The following is a 26,396-nucleotide window of genomic DNA, read 5'->3' on the forward strand; positions in this document are numbered from 1 at the left end:
AACAGGCCGTCAGGCCGCGCTGTCAATGGCGGCGGCCGAGCTCGAGACGGGCAGAGCGTGTGACGCAGCAGCAAACGCTGCTTTGCTACCATCTGAGGAGGAGATGGTGGAGTTTGAGGAAGTGGCCAGCACATCGGCAGCCGTGATGGAGGACGCTGGAGCGAAGGAGACGATGAGGCTCACGGACGGAATTACGAGGATAGAGGGGGAGAAGACGGCAGCGCCAGATGTGACAGTGACAGAAAAGATAGTATTTCAGCTTAACATGTTTCCTTAATATCTGATGAGATATTCCGGTCACTTTTGGATTTATTACAGTACATATATTACATATTGGACCTTTAACGTGGTCAGCAATAATTAAAAAAGTAGAAAATGTATTAAGTTTGTGGAAAATGAGAAGTTTGCTCCTCAGAGGTAAGGTTACTGTACTAAATGCTCCGTCGTATTCGTTATTAAATCATGTGTTGGAAACGTGCGCGTTGCCCAGTTGGGCTTTGGTAAAATTAACAGTTTTAACCAATGCTTTTTTGTGGTCATGTAAAGCGGTGAGTATAAGACACGGTACGTTAATTGGCGATGTAAAGAGTGGCGGTCTAAATTTAATGGACATTGCGACAAAAAGAGAAAAAGGTAGGTAAATATTTGGATGTGAGTTGTCAAGCTAAGTGGAAGGTGTATTTTAAAAGTGCACTTTCTACTTTCGGCATAAGAAATGACATGAAAAAATTTGTTTTCTCCAAACACGTGTCGAAGGGCCTGTTTCATCTGCCTGGCTTTTACAGGGAGGGGATAGTGACCTGGAGCAAGATTCTACCTAGAGTAACACACAGGTAACGATATAATATAAATAATGCAGATGCCTTTTTTATGTAATCCTGTTTTTATGGTAGAATTTTAGTAATTAAAGCTGTAACAGAAGCAAAATGTACGAGCAAAAGACACATTTGTAGTGACGAAGGTGACATAGATGGAAGAATACTGTGTACGCAGCTCAGATCGAAAGGGGTAACTTTTCGTCCAAAGAATATTATTTCTTTGGGTGAAAAGGTGAGGGGGGAGTGTCATACATTTAGCCTACTGTATGGTTGAGGATGCTCTACTCCGTACAGGTGGCCTATACAGATGGGGACCATTAAGACCAGGAAACAACACCCCCATGAAAAATGGCCGGGAGACGTCGTGATTACGTTGCATTAATCAGGTGATTTAGTTTGTCTTTGCAGCGAACATAAAACAGTGACTACTGGAGCTTCACTACCCGTTGAAATGTGCATCACTGTGTCAGCGGCAGCTGGCGCGTACCTTTTCTACACACGAAGAGCCTCACTTCCCGTAATATTTATTCCAACTGCTCACGCACTTTTAACATAACTTTCCAACCATAACCCGTGTGCCTCTGTCTGCCCGGCTACAGTCAGCCGTGCAGCCTGTTGTTCCCAACTTTTGAACAAAGGTTCACCAAAACAATGTCTCACAGCCCAGCCCAGTCCTGTCTCTGAGGAGTGTGGCAGTCATCTGAAGCTCCAGCACACTACTGCAGATAAAGGGATAGTGTAATTAGGCCAACAACAATCAGCTGAGACAAATAACTCACCTGGCACTGCTCTCCTGATCTATCTCCCCTGCAGCTGATTGCAGACCACGCCCACCTCCACATACACGGTTTTAGTTACTGGATTTTGAAGCTATTGAGACCAAGGGCAACTTTAGTAAATCTAAAGTCAATATTGTAGTTTTGCCACTTTCTACTGCATGGTTAAATTGAATTAAAGCAACTTGCAAAATTTTTTTAATTATTTCTGGATGCAAAATAATACCTCAGTAGTCAGGCTACATTACAAAGCCCATGATTCAATTCAATTTAATCTTATTTCCAATCAAAAGTATTATAGTATAGAGCACATTTAAAAACAACAACAGTTGACCAAAGTGCTGTACAATCTGAAAAACAAAAACATAGAAAGAAGACAATGAACAGTTTAACAACAAAATGATAGTAATAATGTAAGGCAACTATTGTAATGTGTTAACACCCCTAAGAATATAAACATGTTTTAGATGAGATTCAACAGACAGGGTAGGAGCCAGCCTGATATGTAGAAGCAATTGATTCCAGAGTTTAGGGGCTACTACTGCAAAGGCGCCGTCTCCCCTGTTCTTCAACCTTGTTCTTGGGACCACAAGGAGCAACTGGTCAGCTGACCTGAGTGACCTTGGGGGGGACATATGGTTTCAATAGGTCGGAAATCTACTGCAGTCAAATTCTCTGTGTTCCCTTGGAAGGAATAACTGCACATGGCTAAGCACTTGTAATGGCATTTCGAACATGTTTAGAGGCTAAAAACACGTTTAAAACTTGCCACGTTTAAGCACTGTTTAAGCCTGTTGGGTGCAAAATCTAGCAGGAGGATAAAACGGTGTAGGCAGCACCGATTGGTTTAGTTTTTCTCGCTACTGACAGTACTCCTAATTTACAAACAACAGAGCTACGGGTTGAAATCGACCAGAATTCTCCATTAACAGCTCATTACGTGGTTGTGGCACGGAATCTGTGAAAATTCTGTGTGGCCACCACGGAAAACAATGCCAATGTAAAGTAAATGAGAAGATGACGTAGCATTAAGAGCGACTACAGTAGCGAGTAGTATAGAGAGCCGAAGTCCCGCCCCTTCCGGTGGACCTCATGGGACCTTAACTCAATGTGAATCATCTGAACGGTAGTGAACGGGGAGAAGTAAATAATTTTTTTGAATTGAGCCATGGATTACAAATATGATGTTCGTCAATTTAAAAGATAATTTTTCAACCGAAGAAAGTCTCAGTTAGCCGTAGGTTTGTCGTAGTACCACTTAGTTTTGTGTGAAACCGCTCAGTGAAGTAAATCTCCCGTCTCACACAATCTACCTCACCTAGCTTGATGCTCAACTTGCTCGCTAGCTAGCTTAGCTCTGTTCGACAACACATTGTTATCTTAACTGCTGTGTTTTATCCAGTCAAGTCTTTTAAGCAAGAACAAGCGAGATCCTCTGTTCATTTGAGTAACGTTAAATCCCCGGTACGATATACACACACACACACACACACACACACACACACACACACACACACACACACACACAGACAGACAGACAGACAGACAGAGGTACGATACACACAGACATCGTAGCTTCAGCGAGACGTCATCCATGAAGTGTGTAGTCTTTCTAATTATGTATTTTCACAGTCTGATACTTCCAACAGTTTAACAATAAACAGAGACTTTATTTGGTTGACAAAAAATGTTTTAAATTGATGAACATCATATTTGTAATCCATGGCTCAATTCAAACGGAATCAAAAAATAATTATTATCTCTCCATTGACTCTCGTTCATATTTTTTCCGAATTAAGGACCCATGGACCGGAAGTAGAAGGGCGTGACTTTGACTCTCTATGTAAGGCCGAAATTCCGTGTAAGGAGGTTGGTTGGGGTGGTGGATGGGTCAAACAACACAGGACTTTCACCCAGGAGACAGAGGTTCGTGTCCCGCATGCCACGTTTCCTAAAGTCGCTTTCTTCTTTTCCCCGAACCGTAAGCCCACCCACAACCTTTTCCTGAACCCAACCGTCCTGTTTTTCACGCGTGTCATGGAACTGTAAGCCCCCCCATGACTTTTTCCCCTTAAAGTTGAACTGAACTGGAATTTGAGTAAAGGTGATATAACAGATGTATTTTATTTATTCTCATTGGCACAATGATTAAAATGGCTGAATTTGTTAAAAGGGATAAAATGGTACACTGAAAATTTTGTTGTTACATGGGCGCCGCCATGTTGGAATTCCACAATCGGCTACGTCACTGGCATGGTAAGCAGCCATAGAATGTAAAGAGTCAGAGGCTAACGGACATGGCTGAGGAAACTGAAACCAACAGGTCTAGGGGGGGTGGGTCTTACTGTACTGCCCCTGGCTGCAGTAATGAATTGTATAGGGCTAAGGCAGCTGGGGTTACAATACATTTCCTCACAGGCTACCTTTGACAAGGAAACCAGTCCTCAACTCATGGCTAGCTGCCTTAAAACTGGCTAGCCCTCCAACAGCCCCTGGATTTCGAGTCTGTAGCGAGCATTTTTTAGTGACAGACTATTGCAAGAGCTGTACTTTTGATATAACAGGGTCACTGGTGAGGGTTAAGTCCAACAGACTGAAACCTGAGGCCATTCCGTCAATGATCGACTTTTCAGGCTACAGTACAGGGCAGAATGATAGACCACCGGCAAGTACTAAGACCACCGATGCTATCTGCCGCAGAGACAGGGCACTGAACGCTGCACTGACGCTCACATCAGGCAGAGGACAGAGAGGGATGTTTAGCTGTTATCCAGCACGCTAGCAAGTCTACTAGGCAAAGGGCTGGATGTAACGTTGTTGTCACATACACAAAACATGTACATATTCACTTACACGCACAAATAAAGCCTAACGTGTAGGCTTTATAGCGTTCAACCAAACTGAGACTGACACACTGGGCATTCATTGAAATTGAGTCACAAAACCAAGTTAGATACCACACGATCCAACCTAGGGAAAGGGCTAGCAGCTAAACACGTTGGAAACACTTATGTCAAACTCCATAAGTTAGCACTCCGACCATAGACTGTATAAATAAATCCTGACTCCTACGATATCACAGATCGATAATAATGCGTTACTAGCTGCTAACTAAACCACAGCAATGTCCCTTTCTTCCAACACAGTCTCACTCCCTACTTGTCAAATGTATGACGCATGGTCAAGGACCCCTTGCGTTAAGTTTCAATAAAATAGGGGTACCCGTTGCATTATTTTTCCCGTGGGTCTGTCAGATAGACATTCATGTTAATCCCTCACCGTCTGATATATCGCCGAAAGAAAAAACACGCCCCCTTAACTCGAAATCTGTGACAGTTTTATCATTGGTATTTTTAGCCCAATAAACACTGTTTTAATCAACATTATTCACAAGATATTATCATGGTTTATATGTATTTCTTTTAATGTTATTATTTCGGTCTATTTGGGCCAGGGAAGCTGGGTTGCTTTTTTGTTTATTTATATTTTTAAAACTATAACGCTAGATGTATCAACATTTATTTAGATGTTATCATAGTATTCATTTCTTTATTTTAATAATATTATTTCGGTCTTATTAGCGGTGAAATATTACACTATGCTGTAATATAGAACATTATGATACGATCCGAGCTAGACGCATTCAAAGCCGATATCCCTCAATGCAATGCGGCCATTCATTCACAGAATCGGGCAGCGATCAGCTGGTCTTTAACGACACTATCACTTCAAGGTACATATATATCCTATAGACCTTCAACAATTAATGTTAAAGATATCCTCAGCTAAGCCATCTACCTGTCTCTTAGACCCCATCCCAACGAGACTACTCAAAGAAGCGTTACCCGTGGTTAACACTTCATTACTAGATATGATCAATATGTCCTTATTAACAGGTTATGTACCGCAGTCATTTAAAATAGCTGTGATAAAACCTCTTCTGAAAAAAACCACCCTCGTTCCTGAGGTCTTAGCAAACTATAGACCTATATTTAACCTTCCCTTTTTATCCAAGATCCTTGAGAAGGTAGTTATGTGATTTTCTACATAGCAATAGTTTATTTGATGACTTTCAATCAGGATTTAGAAATCATCATAGCACAGAGACGGCACTGGTGAAAATTACTAACGACCTTCTAACTGCTGCAGACAAAGGACTTTCTCCATTCTTGTTTTACTAGATCTTAGTGCTGCATTTGACAGTATTGACCATACAATCCTGTTACAGAGATTGGAACACTTAGTTGGCATTAAAGGAATCGCTGTAAGCTCATTTAAGTCCTATTTCTCTGATCAATCCCAATTTGTTAATGTTAATGATAAATCCTCCAAGTACGCTAAAGTTAGCCATGGCGTTCCACAAGGCTCAGTGCTTGGACCAATTCTATTCTCCTTATATATGCTTCCTCTTGGTAATATTATTAGGAAACACTTAATTAACTTTCACTGTTATGCGCATGACACCCAATTATACTTGTCAATCAAACCAGACGAAACCAGTCAGTTAGCTAAACTTCAAGCGTGCATTAAAGATATAAAATCCTGGATGACCTATAATTTTCTGATGTTAAACTCTAACAAAACTGAAGTTATGGTGCTGGGCCCTAAACACCTCCGAACCTCATTATCTAAAGACATAGCTACTCTGGATGGTATTGCCCTGGCCTCCAGCACTACTGTCAGAAATCTAGGAGTTATTTTTGATCAGGATATATCCTTTAACGCCCATCTAAAACAAACCTCAAGAACAGCCTTTTTTCATCTTCGTAACATTGCCAAAATTAGGAATATCCTGTCTCAAAACGATACTGAGAAACTAGTCCATGCATTCGTTACTTCCAGGCTGGACTATTGTAATTCCCTGCTGTCAGGTTGCTCAAATAAGTCCCTTGAGACTCTCCAGCTGATCCAGAACGCTGCAGCGCATGTTCTCACAAGAACTAAGAAAAGAGATCATATTTCTCCTGTATTAGCTTTTATGCATTGGCTTCCTGTAAAATCCAGGATTGAATTTAAAATCCTTCTCCTGACCTACAAAGCTCTAAATGGTCAGGCACCATCATATATAGAAGAGCTCCTAATACCTTATTGTCCCACTAGAGCACTGCTCTCCCAGAATGCAGAGTTACTTGTGGTACCTAGAGTCTCTAAAAGTAGAATGGGAGCCAGAGCCTTCAGTTATCAGGCTCCTCTCCTATGGAACCAGCTCCCAATCTGGGAAACTGTCACCACATTTAAGAATGAACTTAAAACTCTCCTAATTGATAAAGCTTATAGTTAGGGAGCGAGGAGTTGCAGCGTCCGCCTAACCAGGCTCACATGCTTCTCTTCATAGTCGTCAGACTAATAATATAACAAAAGTAGAGGGAGGCAGGCCAGCACAGCCCGATCCAGCAGGGGAGAGTTCCAAGCGCGAACAGGCTACCTCTCCTTTGACCTGTCTCTCTTAGTTACGCTGTTATAGTTCTAGATTGCCGGGGGAATTCCTTCCTTTGACACACTGAGCTGCTCTCTCCTTTCCCTTTCTATTTCCATTTATGTGCATCCTGTCCCAGAGAACGTTGGCACCAAGATCCTGGTTGCAGCTGTCGCCGTGGTCCTGCTGCACTCCCTGCTAAGCTCTGCGGTGCCCTGCAATGTCATGCTGCGTCCTGCTGAACCCTGCTGCTTCCTGCTACATCCATCCATGCTCTGCTGGGCCACGTTACATCCTGTAATGCCCTGCAGCGCCCTGATATGAACTACTACGACTACCATTTGAAGTCACTGTTCCATTATTAATGTGACAAAAAGTTTTTCCAACCTGGAATTACTTTAGCGATCGTCAGATGGGGCTGTAAATTTATAGAGTTGTTGCTAGATACGTAGGTCTAGACACTTTATGTTAGTGAGTAACTATGTGATACTTTAAATAAAATTGAATTGAATTGAATTGAATAGTTGATAGTCAGTGTTTTTGTCACCAGCAACAATACGTTGCTCAGTTTTGTTCCAGTAAGTTATGCACCGTAATACGTTTGAAAACATCCGCGGAAGTGACGTAGTAATTACCGCTCCTCGTCCGTGAAAGAATGTTGCACGTTTACACAATAAAATGCCAATAATGAAAAAATAGTGTTTTATGCTAAGCACTTTGATTTGCCTTATATATACTATCCGGTTGTTAAGTCGTGACGTAACCTCTCAGATAATACTTTTTCCGGGTCCAAAAGCCGGGTCCTCTCTAACGCTTTTGCCCGAGTTTTACCATGAATAGATCTGAGTTTTAAAAAACTAGTGACATTCAACTGTCTTTTTACCGCTTTCTATGTGACGAGAAAGAGAAGAGGAAATGGCTGCAGTTGGTAAGGTAAGTTACAAATCTTAAACAAATGAAGAAACTTTGGCGCCAGTGGGGGCTAACCCTAACACCCACTGGCGCCAAAGTGAAACCAGCCCTTTGAGAAAAAAGGCTTATGTAGTCTATGGGTTTTATATGTTGTTTGTTGCTATAAACCCAAATCTTGCATCATGTTTGGGTTGTCAGGCCTTGTTCTGTGCCGCCTAGTTAAGATGAAACTAGCTAGCTATGGCTAGTTAGCTAACGTTAGCTTTGGCAACAGTCTATAGACAAGCCGAATCACGAAGCTGTGTATACGTAGCAAGAAAAAACATAAGACCAGTTTGATATTATGACAATCTGCTAATGTTTCTCATTTCTATAATAATTGAGCATTGTTGGAGGGAGTCTGAGATATAAGATCAGAATCATGTTTAATGGCCAGGTATGTTTACATATTTGATTCTGATCTTACATTGCTCAGTGTACATACACAGAACAAGCCTGGCCAAATCCAATCTTGAAGAAGCTGTGTGTGTCTTAGTATGCTTGGTTTCAGGTTATGGAACAAACAAACCCCCTTTTAGTAAATTACAGTATTGTATTATGTAATACGGTATTATTAGGTATTATCAAAATTTCACCTGTAGTAAGTCAGTCTGGTCACTAGGAAGGTACTACAACATTTTGAACATGAAAAAGTACTTTAATCAAATATGTTTATGAAACAATTACTGTAATTCACTTATTGTACATACAGTAAGGGAGGTATTGTCAGAATTTCACCTGAAGTAAGTCAGTCAGGTCAATAGGAACATGCTACAACCTTTGAATAATAAAAAAATCCCTTTGGTGAATTAATGTAATTTGATTCTAAAAAAATAATAAAAAGTAATGTTTAAAATAATATTTTTTTTTGTACAGATGTGAAAACTTCACTCCAAATTGCAACTCTAGGGTGTGCAGTTGGCATTTCCCCAATGGAAAAGCTGCTGGACCATCGCGATTTGCTTGGAATGAGGGGAAGACTTTCCAATTCCCCGAGCACCTCAGCCATCTCCCTAAACGGAAGAAACAAATGGTCCCTAGCAGTGGTGAGGATGAGGGAACAGATGCTGACATGGTAACTGCAGAGACCCCATGTACTTCAAAAAGTCTTGTGGCACTTGAAGTGGAGAATGACATGCTGAGGGAAGAGAATGACAAATTGAAAAAACAATTGAAGAAACAAAAGCAAACTTTTTTCTAAAGTCAAATTTCTTCCAGCCCTGACAGAGTTCAATATTTTACTGGATTGCCTGATGCTGCCACTGTCCTGTTTTTGGAAGCACTTCTTTCTAAATTCCACTGCATGAAAAGTGGGATTTCCGTCCCCGTAAATGCCTGGAAATGCCCGGAAATCCCCCTAATTCTTGGCAGTTATCGACAATTTACAGGCTGTGAACGTTACGTTCGTCTGTGCCACATATTGTCGGAAACAAACCATGACGTATGTGGAGAGCTCCTGTGGAGGTGTTAATGGATTTAATTAGAATATGAATAGCAACGACACCACACCTGGCCAGAGAACGTCTGGCCTGGCTTGAATTTCCTCACTCACTATTGGATGAAACCACTACTTTTAAGACAAGAAAAATCTCTCGTGATTGGTTGACAGGTCTGTCATGGGTTAGGCTATTGAGAATGAGGACATACGTCATGGTAGCTTGCTGTCACGTCACGGTTTGGGCGGTGTCTGAGCCCGTCCACCATCAGTTGCCAGGGGCAACAATGTAAGAGCGGTGCATTTCAAAACACTGGACGAAATTGATGTGGAACTGTGAACAGTGCTGTTCAATTTTTTTTGTTGAGATGGAGAAGGTGAATCAGCGTCAGTCTGCTTGCAGGAGAATATTCTGTCGGCAACTTTGCCCGCAACATGCGAAGGTAGGCAACCTTACAGTAGGTACATTAGCTTGTAGTTTACTGCATACACGTAACATTAGCTCATTGTCCAGTAGCTTCTAGCTTTCAAAAAAATGCAGTGCAAAATATGATCAGCACCCACAAGGTAAACACTACCAGCTAATGGAGGTTGCCACAGGCAGTATGATATGCAGTAAACTGCAAGTGAGAAAGGTTAAATAGTACTGTAAACACACAAGCTACAAGGCTACATCCAACATATAAAAAGTCATAACAACACCATTGATAAACACCCACTACAAGTTGTCAGTTAAGACAAACTACATCACTACAGTTACATGAAGTACCTTAATGTTACAGTATGCTTAAATATACTTGATACAATTCTAATCTTACCAGGACAGGTTGGATAACTACTGGACTAACCTAAAGCTTTCTCCTTCTGTGTGCAGTCCTGATGCAACACCATTATCGGCACTATACTTGTGTACAGTATAATGTAATGTTATAATAAAGATACACGTTTCGTTAATGTCTTTGTAGAGCTTGTATATCTAAGAAGTTATTAAAACAGGTAGCCTCTGAATATAATTATTCAGTTAGAAGTTTACTATGTCGAGGTCATAATTTGATGGAAAAATAGACATTGAAAAACGAAAACGAAAAAGTTTATATTTTTATATAAATATATTTATATTATATACACACCCAAAAACTTAAAGGAACACGCCGACTTATTGGGAATTTAGCTTATTCACAGTAACCCCCAGAGTAAGACAAGTCCATATATACCCTTCTCATCTCCGTGCGTGCTGTAAAGCTGCCTGACGGCTCCAGCATTAGCTTAGCCCAGCACAGATCCTGCAGGTAACTGGTTCCAACTAGCCTACTGCTCCGAATTGTGACAAAAGTGACAAAATAACGAACATGTTCCTATTTACATGTTGTGATTTGTAGAGTCACGCGTGTACAAAAACAATGTAACATGAGACACAGCCATCTTCTATCCGTAAACAAACCGGGAACTATATTCTCAGACAGGCTTGCTGCGAGCATATCACTCCGCCCAAGTACTATATTCTTCCGCCTGAGAATATAGTTCCCGGTTTGTTTACGGTTAGAATAATCCTGGCGTTGTAACGTTATTTACAACTACAAATCATAACATGTAAATAGGAAATGTTAGTATTATCTGTCACTCTTCGAGCAGTAGGATTACTTGAACCATTCACCTGCCTGTTCTGTTATGGGCTGATGCCGCTGGAGCCGTCAGACAGCTTTACAGCACGCACGGAGATGAGAAGGGTATGTATGGACTTGTCTAACTCTGGGGGTTACGGTGAATAAGCTAAATTCCCAATAAGTCGGCGTGTTCCTTTAATGACAGACAAACCAGTTAATTTAATGCATTTATTTTTTGAATGGCAATCTCTCTCTTTGGCCTCTGTCTCCCTGCTTGTCTTTTGCTTTTCCATCCTCAGTGACCCCCTCCGTTTGTTCCTTAGTCCTTGTTAAAAGACAGCAAACACAAGAAAAATATTTGCAAATAAATGTTTATCGTTATGAATGCTAATACGTAGGTTAGGCAGACTTTAACTATGCTGATGGTCAGAAAGAACAATGCGCCACTGTTGTCCGTCACAGATTGAGAAGTAACTTACTTTCATGGTCAAACTGATATCAAACTGATATTAACTTTGTTGCTGCACTCTTGTTGCTTTCTGACCACCGTCATACAGTGCTGCTTTCTGCACGTACAACAGTATCCTTTTCTCATTTTGCATGACTAAGCTGTCACAGTGCTCTTCCACTAAACACACTAAACACACAATACTATTCAACTGACTGATTATTTTTATTTCTTACATTAGTGAAGTTAACAGGAGCAGCTTTACCCATCCTGCAGCTACAACTGATAAACACACACGTTTCTAAATCTCTGCTAACGTTACGCATATACAGTAACTGCTTATAAAAAGAGATGAAAATGCCACCGGATATTAAACTTTACAAGCACAAATGTCACAAAAGACAGCGACCCAGCTAACAGGCTAATGTTAAATGATTAGCATGGGTGTATTCACTTATGCTTAGCACTGTAGTTAGCTAGCTAGCAGGCTAGGCAACAACGTTAGGTGCACTTCGTGGCTTTAAGAGCCGACAACACAAACACATTTAAAGAGATTTTAAGATAACTTACCCAAATGAAAATTTAGAGAACACACTCGTCAACTGGGAGATGCGGTCAAAAGTAATGTCCTTTTTTTCTAATTGCAGTCACTCAAGAAATCCGACGTCTCATTGTCACATCAGACAAAGGCTCTCCTTTGTGCTTTTTCCATGTAGGGATACGAAAAAACTGTAACACATGGTTCCTACGCTTTCCACGAAAATCGTGTGTGGAACTGAAGTAGTTTTTTACACAGCAGTGTGTTCCAGGCAGTCTAAAATAGTGAATTATCTAGAATCTAGAAAAACAGAATTGCAACGAAGACTTCTGTAACTAACACAAACAATGAACATGAGCAGCTCAAAATGGCGGAAGGGGGATCTCTGGGGCGGGGCGCTGTGCCGTGACGATATCTCCTCATTCTCAATTGGTCACCCTGTGCCATTATTATTATAATTATAATAATAATAATAAAATTATATATATATATATATGTATGTATTATATATTTATTTCATATATGCTATGTTGTATATTCATGTCATTGTTATGATTCATTGTCAAATGATTTGCCAGGAACGTGCTGTTTATTCAAAGATAGAGCTTTATTGACACAAAACACAAACTCAATCAGAAAAGAAACTATGTACAAGGCATAGGAGACACACAGCACACGCAACAAATATCCCACGCTCACGAGAAGCAGCACCGTCAACCCCTAACCCGCAGCCGCCTCGGAGCTGTTGGTAACCAGCAGCATTCTGTCTGAATTCGGTCCATTTTCCAGACGTCTGTGGTGCGTTGTCCTGTATTTCAGATCATCGGGTGGCACACTAACAAATGTCCACCTCACCCGCGGCCAGCACACTCTGTCTCGCTTCCAGCAGCTGTAAAATTAATAAAGACAATCAGTACTGCGCAATGCACTGCTTATGGACACAACACATCTATGAATGCACCTGAAAAATATTCAGATTGACCAAAAACGGATCTAATCTTACCCTCTGTTCTTCTTAACCGACTCCGAGCTGAACTCTTCACAGCTTCTGCATGCAATGCCACATTTGGTTGTTTCTAGCTGAAGCTCCTGCGTGCTGTCAAGTCACAGTGAAATTAAACAAAGAAAGATGAAAAACAAAAAAATTCTTACACACAATGGCGTCATTATCAGCGTCATGTAAATCTGGACTTGCAGACAGCTCTGAGCAAATATAGGTCACGGCCTCGTTATGAGGCGAGGTTAGATCGGTATCTATTAACGTAATAAAAAGATCTATTTTAAGAGATTTTCTTAAAATGAAGTTAATACCTTTTAGAAAAATGTCACCTGGGCTAAAATTCCCCCTGCTGCTACCCTGATTTGCATTTGTATAGCTCACAGCATTTTCATTTACATGTTAAAGCCTTCCCTAGAATTCGAGGGAGGGGGGGGGTCATGGGGGGACAACTGCAAAGCAAGGCCCACGTCAATTTCCGACAGTTTTTGCTGTTGCCTGTAAATTGCCGTGTACAGCCATAAACCTGAAGTTCCACGACAATCTACAGTGCCTCATACTGACGAAAATCCCACTTTTCATGCAGTGTTCGAGCTAAAATATCATTCTGATTGGACTGTCCAAATGATGCCCCTAATTGATCAATTGCTCCTGACCTTAATGAAGCTTGGACTAAATTGCGGCCACGTAGACCTTGCATCAAGGTTTAATTGTAGCACGGCCACAGTAACCAACATCTTCACCACCATCATTAGTGCCCTGTATGACGTTTGGTATGTTGGTTTGCTTGAGAACAACATCCCATCCACAGCCAAGAATCAAACTACTGCAAAACGCTGCCAGACTGCTTCCAGCCCTTCCCTAACTGTAAGATCGTCCTCGACTGCACAGAGGTTGCCGTCTCTAACACATGGCGCTTCATGCCTCCTCGGAATAACAGGGACCGCCCCCGTGGTTACGTTGTTTTTCCGACTGGCAGCGTTCAAATGGTCGGGATGCATGTTCTTCTTCTTCTGTTACATTGGCGTTTGGCTTAACAACTTTTTGCATGACTGCCACCAACGGTTGGCCGTAGCCTAGAGCATCAGGTGTGTGAAAACATGGAGGCCACAATAACAAAAGATTTTCTGCTGTTTTCTTATACGAGCATCCAAACAGCACATCGCCAGGTGTTTGTGTGTGTTATCTGCAGGACAACGAACAGGAAAGGACACGGATGATGTGTTTTTTTTTTGGGCCTATTTATGAATACATTTAAACATGTTATGTCTGTGCATGTTTCTTGGCAGAGGCATTTGTCTACAATAAACAGTTTATTGTCATTGAAATATGTTCAGTGAACCAAAGTGGCCTCCATCAAACGTCAGTTGTCACCAACTGGGAAACTCGGTTAGCAAAATCCAGCCCGAGTTTCCCACCTCTGATTCCCACAGAGAATCTTGATGAGAGGCTTGATGCACAGTGCCATTTGTACAGCCAGTACAAAGGATGAACCACACTTAAGGCTTTAATTGGTGTTGCGCCTAATGGAGTTATTACCTTTGCCAGTGACCTGTACAGTGGGAGTGCCTCAGACAAGGCAATAACAGCTGACTGTGGACTTCTCCAACATTTACATCCTGGTGATATGGTTATGGAGAGACAAGGGTTTCACAATTCGGGACATTTTGCCAGAAGGCGTTTCCCTGAACATCCCGGCTTTCCTCGTCAATGGACAGTTTACGCAGGAGGAAGTAAATAAAACAAGATAGTTAAAGTGTGTGTGTGTCTTACAAATTTACAAACACCCATTCTCCGTGAAATTGGATGAGTTAACTGTATTGTACATGCATGAATTTCTGCATATTTGCTTGCATATTTGATTACACACTACATGTACTTACTATAGGGTTAAAAATGACTAAATGTAAATAGGGTTAGGGTAGAATTAGGAAGTGTTAGTTGCATGTTTTACAAGTTCTGTATAGCATGAAGGGCTTACAAACTATAATAATAAATATGATAAATATGTAATATTTGTGATATAATATAGATGTGATATAATAATAAATATGTATAATAAATAAAATACCTGGCTTGTGTGAAATGGCAAAGTTTCATTTATTTTCTTAAAACTGTGAGAGAATGTAAGGTAGGAAACAATCTTTATAAAATATTTCCAGAGTGTCAATGTTCACAGCCCATGTAGGATCTTTGAGCACTGGCAGAATGACAAGGTCAAGAGGAGTCCACACAAGCAGGTGACAGCTGTTAGCTCTGGTCTGGTGCAGGTTTCCCTGGATCTGATGCCAGTAGTTGTGATTTTGTTTTAGTGTCAGGGAACCCACCACTTCATCGAACTCCATGAAAAAGTCCCTACTCTCCGCTGCCTGCAGGATAGTCTTGGTTCTGGCTGACCACGGACACTTGACTTCAATCACGCAGTTTCCAAACACCGTCCCATCAGGAGATCCACCAAGCAGGCCGCTATCAGATAGGAACAGTCCCCTCTCTTGTATAACAACACCAGTGCACTCAGTGTATTCCTGCTTTGCCCTTGGCTCATGCAGGATTCCTCAATCACATGCCTTGGGGGGAGGGGACAAATACCCCTTAGTCTTAATAAGTGTATTATTAGACACAGATGCCTTCATTTTAAATATTCACTTATTAACTACAACTTACTTTAGATCCTTCTTTGAGGTTGTACTGGCCAAGCAAGGTTTTGAATAAGGAAAGCGGGTAAGACTTCCACTTGACTGCTGCCAAGACCAAACCAAAGTTACTTGCTGTTATCCTTTTCTTGCGATATGCAAACCTGTTAAAAGAAACCAACCATGAGAGAGACCAATTTTGCTCAACAACTGGCATTACATTTTCATGTAAAAACAATCTGACATTCTCCAGCACACTTCTACATTTTGAGCAAATTTACAGCCATTAGCAGACACTTTGGAGCTGATCTGCAGTCATTACACAGTTGGTGAAAATCCAGGTTTAGAGTAACTAACAGCAGAATGTCATCAGGGCTAACTTAGTTAAGCTTGTGTTGTCTGTTTGCATGCGTTTAAGGTTCAGCCTGTTAGACTCTCAGAACCACCAGAGTATAGTTTTTATTAATAAGCTTTCTTACCATAATGCGTTCTTAGCCTGGCCAACAGTTGCTTCCTCAATCTGCTGCTTCTCCTGATCACTGAGACCAAGCATTGACAGCACATATAGTGCCTTGTCCTCAGCTTGGACAAAACCTGGGCTGGTCACCAGCCCATCAAACATCTTGATTGGGAGAGTCTAGATTTAAAGTTAGGCACAAGTTGTGAAGTCAGTGAGGTGTCCACATACTTAGCCACAAAGTGTATACAAAATACATTTGAAATGAAAGCAATGGTTTACATACATACACTTTTTTATGAGCCTAAATTATGTATTGTTAGTTTTTAACTATATTCCACAGTTTGAAACCCCTGGTTCAAATTTTGACATAACATTGTACAAAATTATTATGTGTTGGATGACAAAGCCCTAGCTGAATTGTCATTGATTTAATGTAGTGTAATTGTGATGTTTCTGCTAATTCTTAGGGAACATGAAAGTACAAAAGTAAAAAATCTTACCTGAGGCGTCTCTGGACTCAAAATCCATCCCATCCCTGTAAAACGCCAAAGTTAACAAGGATGCCTGAGCCCATTCTTTGTCCTCCTGGATGACAGGTCTTTTCATGCCAGCTGAAATAATGGTATAAAACTGGTTATAATGATAAAATGAGTAATGGTATTCATCTCAATTTAGTAGCCTTTTATTATGATCATCATTTATTTATAGCACACAATCTAAGCTTTTAAAACAAAAAAAAATCACTGTGTACATCTCAGCCTCACTGTCTTGCAACTATATTTCAATATGGTGATAAAGCTTATGATCATGATTTTTCAGCTGCAATACAACACACCGCGAGTGTATGTTAACTTAAATATGATTAATCTTATTAGCAATAGCTTTAAACCACAATATGTAGTTAAGAAAATAATTCAAACCACGCAACATCAACAAACTTATTACAAACCTCGTGTTGTGGATGGTGTCATCTCAGACACTCTCTTGGCTGCAATTTTGTCCCCCTTCAGAGCGTTGGCCTTCTTCCACACACATTCCACGTCAGTGCGGGACACATTTTTCTCAACCCAAATCAACAAAGCTGCCATAAGATGGCACTTGTCTCTGCCGATTGGGCACTCGCATGTGCTGTACCTGACAGCCTGGCCTTCAACGTGCACCTGTATTGAAAATAATTTAACCCTCACCCTAACACTTCTAAAACACATTGCTGTCAGCGCTGTTTATCATAACAATACTTCTGTAACTAGCCTAAATTGACTAGCCTAAGTTCCCTAAACCCTCTGAAACCTGGCTGTCACATATTTACTTTTTAATCTTCGTTTAGTTACATCCACAGTTATAGCAGTCCTGTACATTTTTTTCTTTTGAAATGCCTCATCCAGAACATGGAATATCACCTTATGTCAACTAGCTAGCTAGCTTACAGCTAACTCACCTCAACCTCGTAAACCTTCTTTTTCATTGATGCCTGGACTCCACCCTTAATCATGCCACCTAACTCTGTTGGAGTTAAAGGAGTTTAAACCCTTTTTGACCGCCAAGGGTACCTCACTAAAGAAGGACGTGATCGTAAATAAATTTACAGGTTCCGCCATTGTTATTGAATCTGGACGTGCGGAGCGCTCGGACCCAGAAGAGGCTAAACGTCACGCGTGACGTCATTCTGACCAATCGGATAGTATATAGTAGTTGAGTGCATAGAAATACAGCCTAATGGCTTGTTTGACTAATTTGTATTTGTTTTGACGTGTACTGTTGTGAAAAACAATAAACTATATACAAAGAGAAGCATTTTTTATTTTATTTTCCATGCATAGTTATTTAAAAACACAATTTTCTAATTTTGCAGTCGATGAATATTAATAGCAAAGACTAAAGGGAAAAAAAACATGAGCATATTTATGTGTGGGACTTAGTTTGATTTAAAATCACACTACATTATTAGTTGTTTTAAATAATATATCAATTTATGGTAGGCGTAACATATTAATTATTATATTCAGAAGAAGATCCTCATACCAATCACCATGGTTACAGCTTGTAGCCATCCTAACCTTTGTAGCCTTTACTGAGACTACCATTTCAAAATTTAGAAGGGACTAGTTTAGGAAGCATCTTCAGGAAATTAAAAAGATAATCAGATTGTTGCCGAGGTTTTTCTGCATGTATATAGCTTTGTATGGGTATGGGTATAGCTTTGTATGGGTATGTGTACATATACAACGTGTGTTTTGGCATTTTTGACACACTTCTACCTCAGCCTATATACTGCACACAGACACAACTCACAGATCTCATTCAACCATTTCACAAAATGAGGACTTGGTCGTGACATGGGTCAGAGGGTATCAGAGGTCATAAATGATGAACCAATCAATCGGCTCTGCTCCTATAGGCACCTTGGTGTTCATATGAACAACACCTTTGGCTGGAAGGCCTGTGTTCAAAGTATGTGTTATCATTTAGAGCAGACTCACACGGTGAATCTGAGGGTTTATGTTATACAAGGCAGCATTACAGAGCATATTAATATGACTGTCATGAAGGTTGTGGAGAGGAATAGAAACCAGTCTCTCCAGGCAAGCACAAAGAATATGGTCTGATCTATCTTTATTCTCCATGCCAAGTATGAGCTCTTATGCTCTGGCAGAAGATATGGGTAATGTAAGAAATAAAAATAATCAGTCAAGCTGGCTGTGCTGTATGAGGATACAAATTATAGTTGAATAGTATTGTGTGTTTAGTGGAAGAGCACTGTGACAGCTTAGTCATGCAAAATGAGAAAAGGATACTGTTGTACGTGCAGAAAGCAGCACTGTATGACGGTGGTCAGAAAGCAACAAGAGTGCAGCAATGAAGTTAATGGGCCCTATCTTGCACTCAGCGCAATTGTCTTTGTACACCGACGCATGTATCATTCCTATTTTGCACCCGACGCAGAGCGGGCTTTTTCCTCCACGGACGCACGTCGGTAAATTAGGGAATGTATTTGCGCTCCAGGGGGCGGTTCAGCGAAAAGAGGAGGCGTGTTCCGGCGCAAACGTTACGTGGTCCTATTTTGCAGTTTCAGAAAACCATTCCGCCACTGACCAGGAAAAACCTGGTCTAAAGTCAGTGGCGCTAGTCTAAAGTCAGTAGCGCGTTATTCAGATGCTATTTTAGGGACGAATGCTTGGCCATAATGTAGCGTGTGCACAACACGCATACACTTCTCTCATCTACAGCAGTTCCCATTTTTGAAAACAATACATAATTGCAAAGAAAATTAAAGCTGCAAGCAGCGATGGACGGGCCCTCGCGCCTCTGCGCGCATCGGGGTTACCGGCGGATGCCGCTCCTTGCAACCGTGCATTCGCGCGTCACTCAGACGCTGCAAATCGTCAACAATGAAAAGGGAACTCCCTGCCGAGTTCAACGATACCTCACACAAGACTCAACGTCATATGGTTCATTTGCTGTGAAAAGGGGCGTGGCAAAAGCGTAGGGGGCGGGTCAATCCATCACCAATTAAAAAGGAACTCTGTGCTGAGTTCAATGATACCTCACATAAGACTCTAACTTAAATGGGTCAAAAGTTATGAAAGGGGGCGTGGCTTAGGCTTAGGGGGCGTGCCAAACCAAGACCAATGAATAAGGAAGTCTCTGCTGAGTTCGTTGATACCTCACATAACACTCTACCTTAAACGAGTCACCAGTTATGAAAGGGGGCGTGGCTTGAACATAGGGGGCAGGCCAAACCATCACTAATGAAGAAGGCAGTCTCTGCTGAGTTCAATGATACCTCACACAAGGGTATACCTTAAACCGTTCAAATGTTATGAAAGGGGGCGTGGCTTAAGCATAGGGGGTGGGCCAAACCATCACCAATGAATAAGGCAGTCTCTGCTGAGTTCAATGACACCTCACACAAGACTCTATCTTAAACGGTTCAAATGTTATGAAAGGGGGCGTGGCCTGAGTAAGTGGGCGTGGTCATGTTATAGGGGCTGGCTCAGTATCACATGTAGACCACACATAAGTTTCATGTAAATCGAATGATGTTTGTCATATAAGGCACATTTCCTGTTGCCAGCGGGGGGCGCTATCACCAAAAGTAAATTTTGGCCTGTAGGTGTCCTCAGGCCTGGACCCTTGTCAATAGTGAGAAATTTCGGGCAGATACGACAACGTACACTCAAGTTACAACAACTTCTTTGTTCATCGCTAAACACTCAAAATGGCCGCCACGCCCACACTGTCTGACGAAAAGTCTTTCTTTCAATAACTTTTCATCGTTAAGGTGTTGGGATGGTACAGACCAAGTTTGAAGTCCATCGGATGAAATCTCTAGGAGGAGTTCGTTAAAGTATAGCACCTTGACTTTTAGGCCTACTTCCTGTTGCCACTAGGGGGCACTATGACTTTAAGTAAATATCGGCCTTTATTTGTCCTAAAGGTTGGACTCTTATGAATCCTGAAAAGTTTTGAGCCAGTTGGACAACGTACACTCGAGTTACACCCACTTGCTGTTTCGGCAACCGCGCACCAAATGGGCGGCCGCTCGCCCGCACACGCCCTATGACGAAAAGTTTTTCTTTTAACAACTTTTCATCTTTAACATCTTAAGATGGCACAGACTGAGGTTGAAGTTGATCGGATGAAATCTCTAGGAGGAGTTCGTTAAAGTACGACATGCGGAAATGGCCAAAATCGTAAGAGTGCCGTTGGTAAATTTAATGAAATCTTAAGAGTATAAAAGAAAACTAAACAGTAAAACGAAATTGAAAAATAAGAACTGATAACAGAGTGAAAAGAAAGTCTGTAAAAAGCTCCTGGTCCACTGTGATCGGGGAGTTGGGCAACAAAAAAATAAATCTAAATTAGCCTGTAAAAAGCTCCTGGTCCGCCGTGATCGGGGAGTTGGGCAACAAAAAAATAAATCTAAATTAGCCTGTAAAAAGCTCCTGGTCCGCCGTGATCGGGGAGTTGGGCAACAAAAAATAAATCTAAATTAGCCTGTAAAAAGCTATTGGTTCATTGAGACCGGAGAGTTGGGCAAAGCTAAAATCAAAGAGGTAAACCTTCGAAGGTTCAATGGTCTGACAAGACCTATAAATTGGTTAATTAAGAGACTCGTAAAAAGCTTTTGATCTACAACTGGTCGGAAAGTTGAGTACATTGGATGAAATAAAACCGTAAAAAGCTCTTGGTTAGAAAAATTGGATAGTTGGTTTAATTTGAATTAATTAGAGGAATCGCAGTCGGTTGGTTGGTAGATACTGTTAAAAGCCAATGGTTGTGAGTTCAATCGCAGTCGGTTGGTTGGTAGATACTGTAAAAAGCCAATGGTTGTGAATTCACTGTAAAAAGCTCTTGGTTAGAAAAATCGGAGAGTTGGTTTAATTTGAATTAATTAGAGGAATCGCAGTCGGTTGGTTGGTAGATACTGTAAAAAGCCAATGGTTGTGAATTCAATTGCAGTCGGTTGGTTGGTAGATACTGTAAAAAGCCAATGGTGAATTCAATGCAATGACAGAAAACGTTTTACATTTTGATACGGAGGCAGATTTTGAAGTATATTGTGAAGAGAATAAAATTACCAGAGCGCTGTTTGATTTTGAGGTATACTGTGAAGAGGATAAAATTAATAAGGCACAGCTTGAAGTAAAAACAATTACTAGTGAAGGTTCATTGTGTGAAGTGTCCGAACGGACAGGGGAGAATACTTTAGGAAAAGAGTGAAACAGTAACAAGTAGTGGTGACGAAGTGAGTTTAGAGCTAGACTCAGATTTTGAGAGCAACATACAGCAGGACAAGAGACAGACTGACATTACAGAGTCAAATTGACACTTTGAAAAGCAGAGACAATTGTTCATTGAAAATAATATACGGTTTCTTATATATAGTGTGTTTCGGGGGCTGTTGGGGACTGTATCATAGCGTAAAGAAGTGAAAGATTGTGCATACAGTGCTGAAATGGAAGAACTGAAAGCTTTTCTGTTGGTGAAACTGGGGAAGAAAGCACCGGGGGGCAGCAGAAACAATGGGTTGAAAAAAGATACTCTGTAAGTGGGAAAAGGAAGGACTGTTGGCAGACATAGGGAGAGATGAGAGTGTATTGAGAACTTTGAATATCAGAGCAGAGTCAGGCACGAGTGGCAGACACAGAATGGAAAGAAAAAGGAAATAGGGAGTGGGGACCTGCATGGGGGCGTAAACAAAAGAAAGCTGTAGAGAAAGATGTCACAAGGGGGCTGACTGAACTGCTGAGTAACTGAAAAGGAAAAATTATAAGTTGGCAACATCTGGTGGCACAACTGAAGCAGTACCAGAAAAGACTAATAATAACCCAACCACAGCCACTACCAGCGTTTACCCTTCCCTGCCACAACCAACAGCCCCTCCATCATACGAGGCTGTAACAGTGGTTCAAGCTCCTGTGGTGCCAGTAAAGAGAGGTGTACTGTAAGTGAATGGAGGAGTTCTGGATCTGGACATCCCCCAACACAACGACCTGGCGAATCTGGTGAAATGCACAGCCGACCTGACTGACACAGTTGACAAACTAGAAAATCAAATGCAAAACACCAGAGCAGAAATGAGCCAGCTCAAGGGGGCATCCATGGTCGGGACACAGTCACCATCAGACCAAGGACCCCCAGGACCATCCGCTGCATTACTCCAACTGCCACCATCACAATCAACGCCTCAGCTCCTACCCCAACCTCAGTCCCAGAGCACTCCTAGAGGGGGTCTGCAAGTGAGACCACCTCCTTTTGATCGATTTGAGTATGCCCCCTCAGATAAAGGCTCCCAACACTCTGACAACACCTTCTGCAGCCACACCTCAGCGGTTAGCTTGAAGGAATCATGAACTGACGTATCCTCTACTGACGAAGATGAACAGCAGCACAGAATTACAAAACACTTCACCAAAAGGGGTCCCCCACACGATGGAGGCATGCAGAAACTGCAGCTGCAAGGTTTGTTTGAAGGAGAAGCGAAGGTCATGGATGAAGCAAGAAGAGTATATGACCTTAGAGACAGACCCAAAAAAGGGGGGGCTGGAACTTTCCCTATTATGGAACACCCCTCAACCAACTTTGGAGTGTATGTGCCATTTAAACACAGAGATCTGGAGGGGTTACTGGATGACCTCCCGCCTATCACCCAGGGAGCTAGACCATGTATACGAAAATTGGAAGAACTTTGCCAGGGCCAAACCCTGGCCCTAGGAGATATGAGAGCCCTCCTCACCAGAGCCATGGGTGGTGATGAAGCCAAACGCCTGCTCAAGAGCCTCCACATCTCCAGACATGACCATGATGGAGACAATTTCGGGAACTACAGATGAGTTGTCTGGGATGGGCTCCGTGATAAATATCCCACCAAGGCCAACCCAGAAGCCATGACAGGCCTAACCCTGAAACCAGGCGAAGACCCCATCGATTATCTTAACAGGGCTAAATCTCTATGGAGGTCAGCTTGGGGAGAGAAATATGACCGCTCCAAGGCCTCCATCCTGCTGTGGAGAGAGAGATGCATAGCTGGTCTGCCTGAGCCAGTGCAAAAACAACTGAAACTCACCGTTGGCCTAGCTCACCTGCCAGAAGAACAATGGTTGGCCCACATCTCCCATCACGCCGACCTACATCGCGAACAAACAGCCAAAGATGATGAAGAGATGCAGCAATTGACCAAAAGAGCTCTGAAGCTACAGGTCTCGAAAGCCACTGAAGAAGTTAATGCCAAGAAAAAGGCTGTTAAACAAATGGCAGTACAAGACCCTGCACCTGTAAACCAGATGGGAGTCCTCTCAGACCTGTTGATCGAAGTACATGATGCAGTTAGCCAGGCAGTAGGAGACGCCATGACTCGATCCTTTGAGTGGACTGCGGGAGAAGTCGAGGACCCCTCCACTGCCTCAGTGTACATTCCTAATCCACGGGGGAGGGCCTCTTCCAGAGGAGGTCCCCCCAGGAGGGACTCCTCCTGCTACATTTGTGGCAAACCAGGACACTGGGCTTCTCAATGTCACTCACCACCCAATGGATCCAGGGAAAGAGGTGATTCAATAGGAGGAAGAGGAGGTATAGGACAATTTGCTCCCAGAGGCGGGTACAGAACACCCACACAGCAACAAACTCCACAGGTGCCTAACCAAAGCCACCTGCCCACTCAGGCTTGGATGGGAGAACAATACTGATGGGGCCCAGAGACTTCAGCCAACCAATTGGACACATATTCACCCCTGAAAGAGCCACTCGTTGAATGCACCGTAAATGGAAGATGTTGGCTGACTCTGGGGCTACATATTCCTGTATCACAACTCAGCTTCCCCTATCATATGACAGCACTGTGGTGGTTGGAGTCTCGGGAACGCCACAGAAACAATTCTATACCACGCCTGTCCCTGTCACTTGGAGAACTAATTGCACCACCCATCAGTTCTTGTATGCACCAGAATGTCCAGTCAATTTACTGGGAAGAGATCTCCTCTGCAAGCTTGGCATCACTATCTACTGCAATGAAGAGGGTGTGCATGTCGCCTCCACACCTCCCCCTCTCACTCCAGCCTGCAGAATTCTCCATATGGCCCCAGCCCCATTGCCACCGGAGGAACCTATCACCACAGTCTATTGGCTCAGACTAGATGGCACTCTCCCACAAACACCTGCTATACAGTACCAGTATATGCAATGGAGAAAATGGATCTCCACACTACATCCATACAAAGCACCATTGGATGACCTCCATTGCACTCTCAACTACACAATCACTCCAGATGATTGCTACGATGACGATTGGGAGGCAAACATGGCACTCCTCACTCCCACCATCTCCACCACTTCCATGTTCATTGGCAAAGAAGGAGTTGCAGCTGCAGTTGACCTTACTGAACACATCCAACCGTGGTATCAACTAGGTACTGACTCGGCTCCACATATCACCCTAGCCATAGGATACGCCTATGAAGCCAGATCATTGGGACCAATGGTCAAAAGAGCCCTGACATTAACGTGGGAGGAAACCTCGTTGCCACGGATATGGAAGGCTAAAGAAGAAGATATGTGGTGTATTTCCACCCCTACCACAGAAACAACTCATCCTGAAAGGAGAGAACTAGCAAGACACCATGGCCGCGAGATGACAGATAATCCTGACACAGACAGACTACTGGCCACTGTTCCTGTTGCCCTATGGACAACTGGTCCGCATGATGTGGGGCTGGTAGATACCTCGCCCATTCCTATCACATTGAAAGAACCCAGTGAGGTCATCTGGAAACCACAATACAGTCTCTTCCAAGACCAAACTGAGGGCATCTCTCCTACTATCGCTGGGCTCTTGGACTCTGGAGTTCTAGTCCCCACCTGGAGTGACTGGAACACACCTCTGTTTCCTGTGACAAAAGGACCTGGAAAAGGATGGAGAATGGTGCAGGACATCAGACCCATCAACCAAGCCACGGTGCCAGATGTTCGGCCTGTTCCAGACCCATACTTGGCTCTACAGAACATACATCATTCGCACAGTTTTTTCACTGTCATTGACCTGGCCAATGCCTTCTTCTGCATCCCACTCCACCATGACTCTCAACACATATTTTCTTTCACCTTCTGTGGCACCCAATACACCTACACCAGAATGCCCCAAGGCTACAGAGACTCTCCTGGCATTTTCAATGACGGTCTCGAGAGCACCTAACCCAACTCTCTCTGCCAGAAGACGTCATCCTGCTCCAATATGTGGATGACATTCTCCTTGGTGCACCCTCCGCTGAGCTCTGCCTGCAAGCTACAGGAACCATCCTGTCATTTCTTGCATCCAAAGGTTATAAGGTTAAGAAGGAAAAAGTCCAGTGTTGCAGGAGGAAGGTTGCCTTCCTGGGAAGAGAAGTCTCTGGCACAGGTCAAACCCTATCCAGCCAACATCGAGAATCCATTCTCCAGCATCCTCGTCCAGAAACAGTGCAGGACATGTTGTCTTTCCTTGGTTTGACGGGATACAGCAGAAACTATATCCCTGATTACACCCTCCTCAACCAACCACTCAGAGACCTAGTGGCTGAAGCTGGAAACAGAAACCTAAATGCTCTCCTCCAATGGTCTCCTGAAGCTGAAACTGCCTTCTCCCTCACTAAGGAAGCCCTCTCCCAGGCCACCATATTGGCTGCACCTGACTACACCATTCCATTTCATCTTGATGTTTCTGTCAGGAACGGACATGTTCATGCCGCTCTTTTCCAGAAAAAAGGGGGAGACAGGTTAGTGCTAACCTACCACAGCTCAAAATTGGACACTATTGAACAAGGACAAACAGCCTGTGCTCAACAT

The 26,396-nt window shown here is 42.5% G+C and overlaps 2 protein-coding genes across 2 annotated transcripts; both read left to right on the plus strand.

The window, feature by feature from the left end:
- The first annotated feature begins 25 nt into the window (after positions 1-25).
- LOC120548869 lies at positions 26-6,875 on the plus strand. The gene is made up of 2 exons (XM_039785385.1): positions 26-235; positions 5,991-6,875. Exons 1-2 carry the CDS (start codon positions 26-28, stop codon positions 6,873-6,875), a joined length of 1,095 nt encoding a protein of 364 aa, XP_039641319.1.
- A 17,473-nt stretch (positions 6,876-24,348) lies between these two features.
- LOC120548870 lies at positions 24,349-25,767 on the plus strand. Its single transcript, XM_039785386.1, has one exon. It carries the CDS (start codon positions 24,349-24,351, stop codon positions 25,765-25,767), a length of 1,419 nt encoding a protein of 472 aa, XP_039641320.1.
- The last annotated feature ends 629 nt before the right edge of the window (positions 25,768-26,396 follow it).

This window comes from Perca fluviatilis, chromosome 20, assembly GCF_010015445.1.
Source record: "Perca fluviatilis chromosome 20, GENO_Pfluv_1.0, whole genome shotgun sequence".
NCBI lineage: Eukaryota > Metazoa > Chordata > Actinopteri > Perciformes > Percidae > Perca > Perca fluviatilis.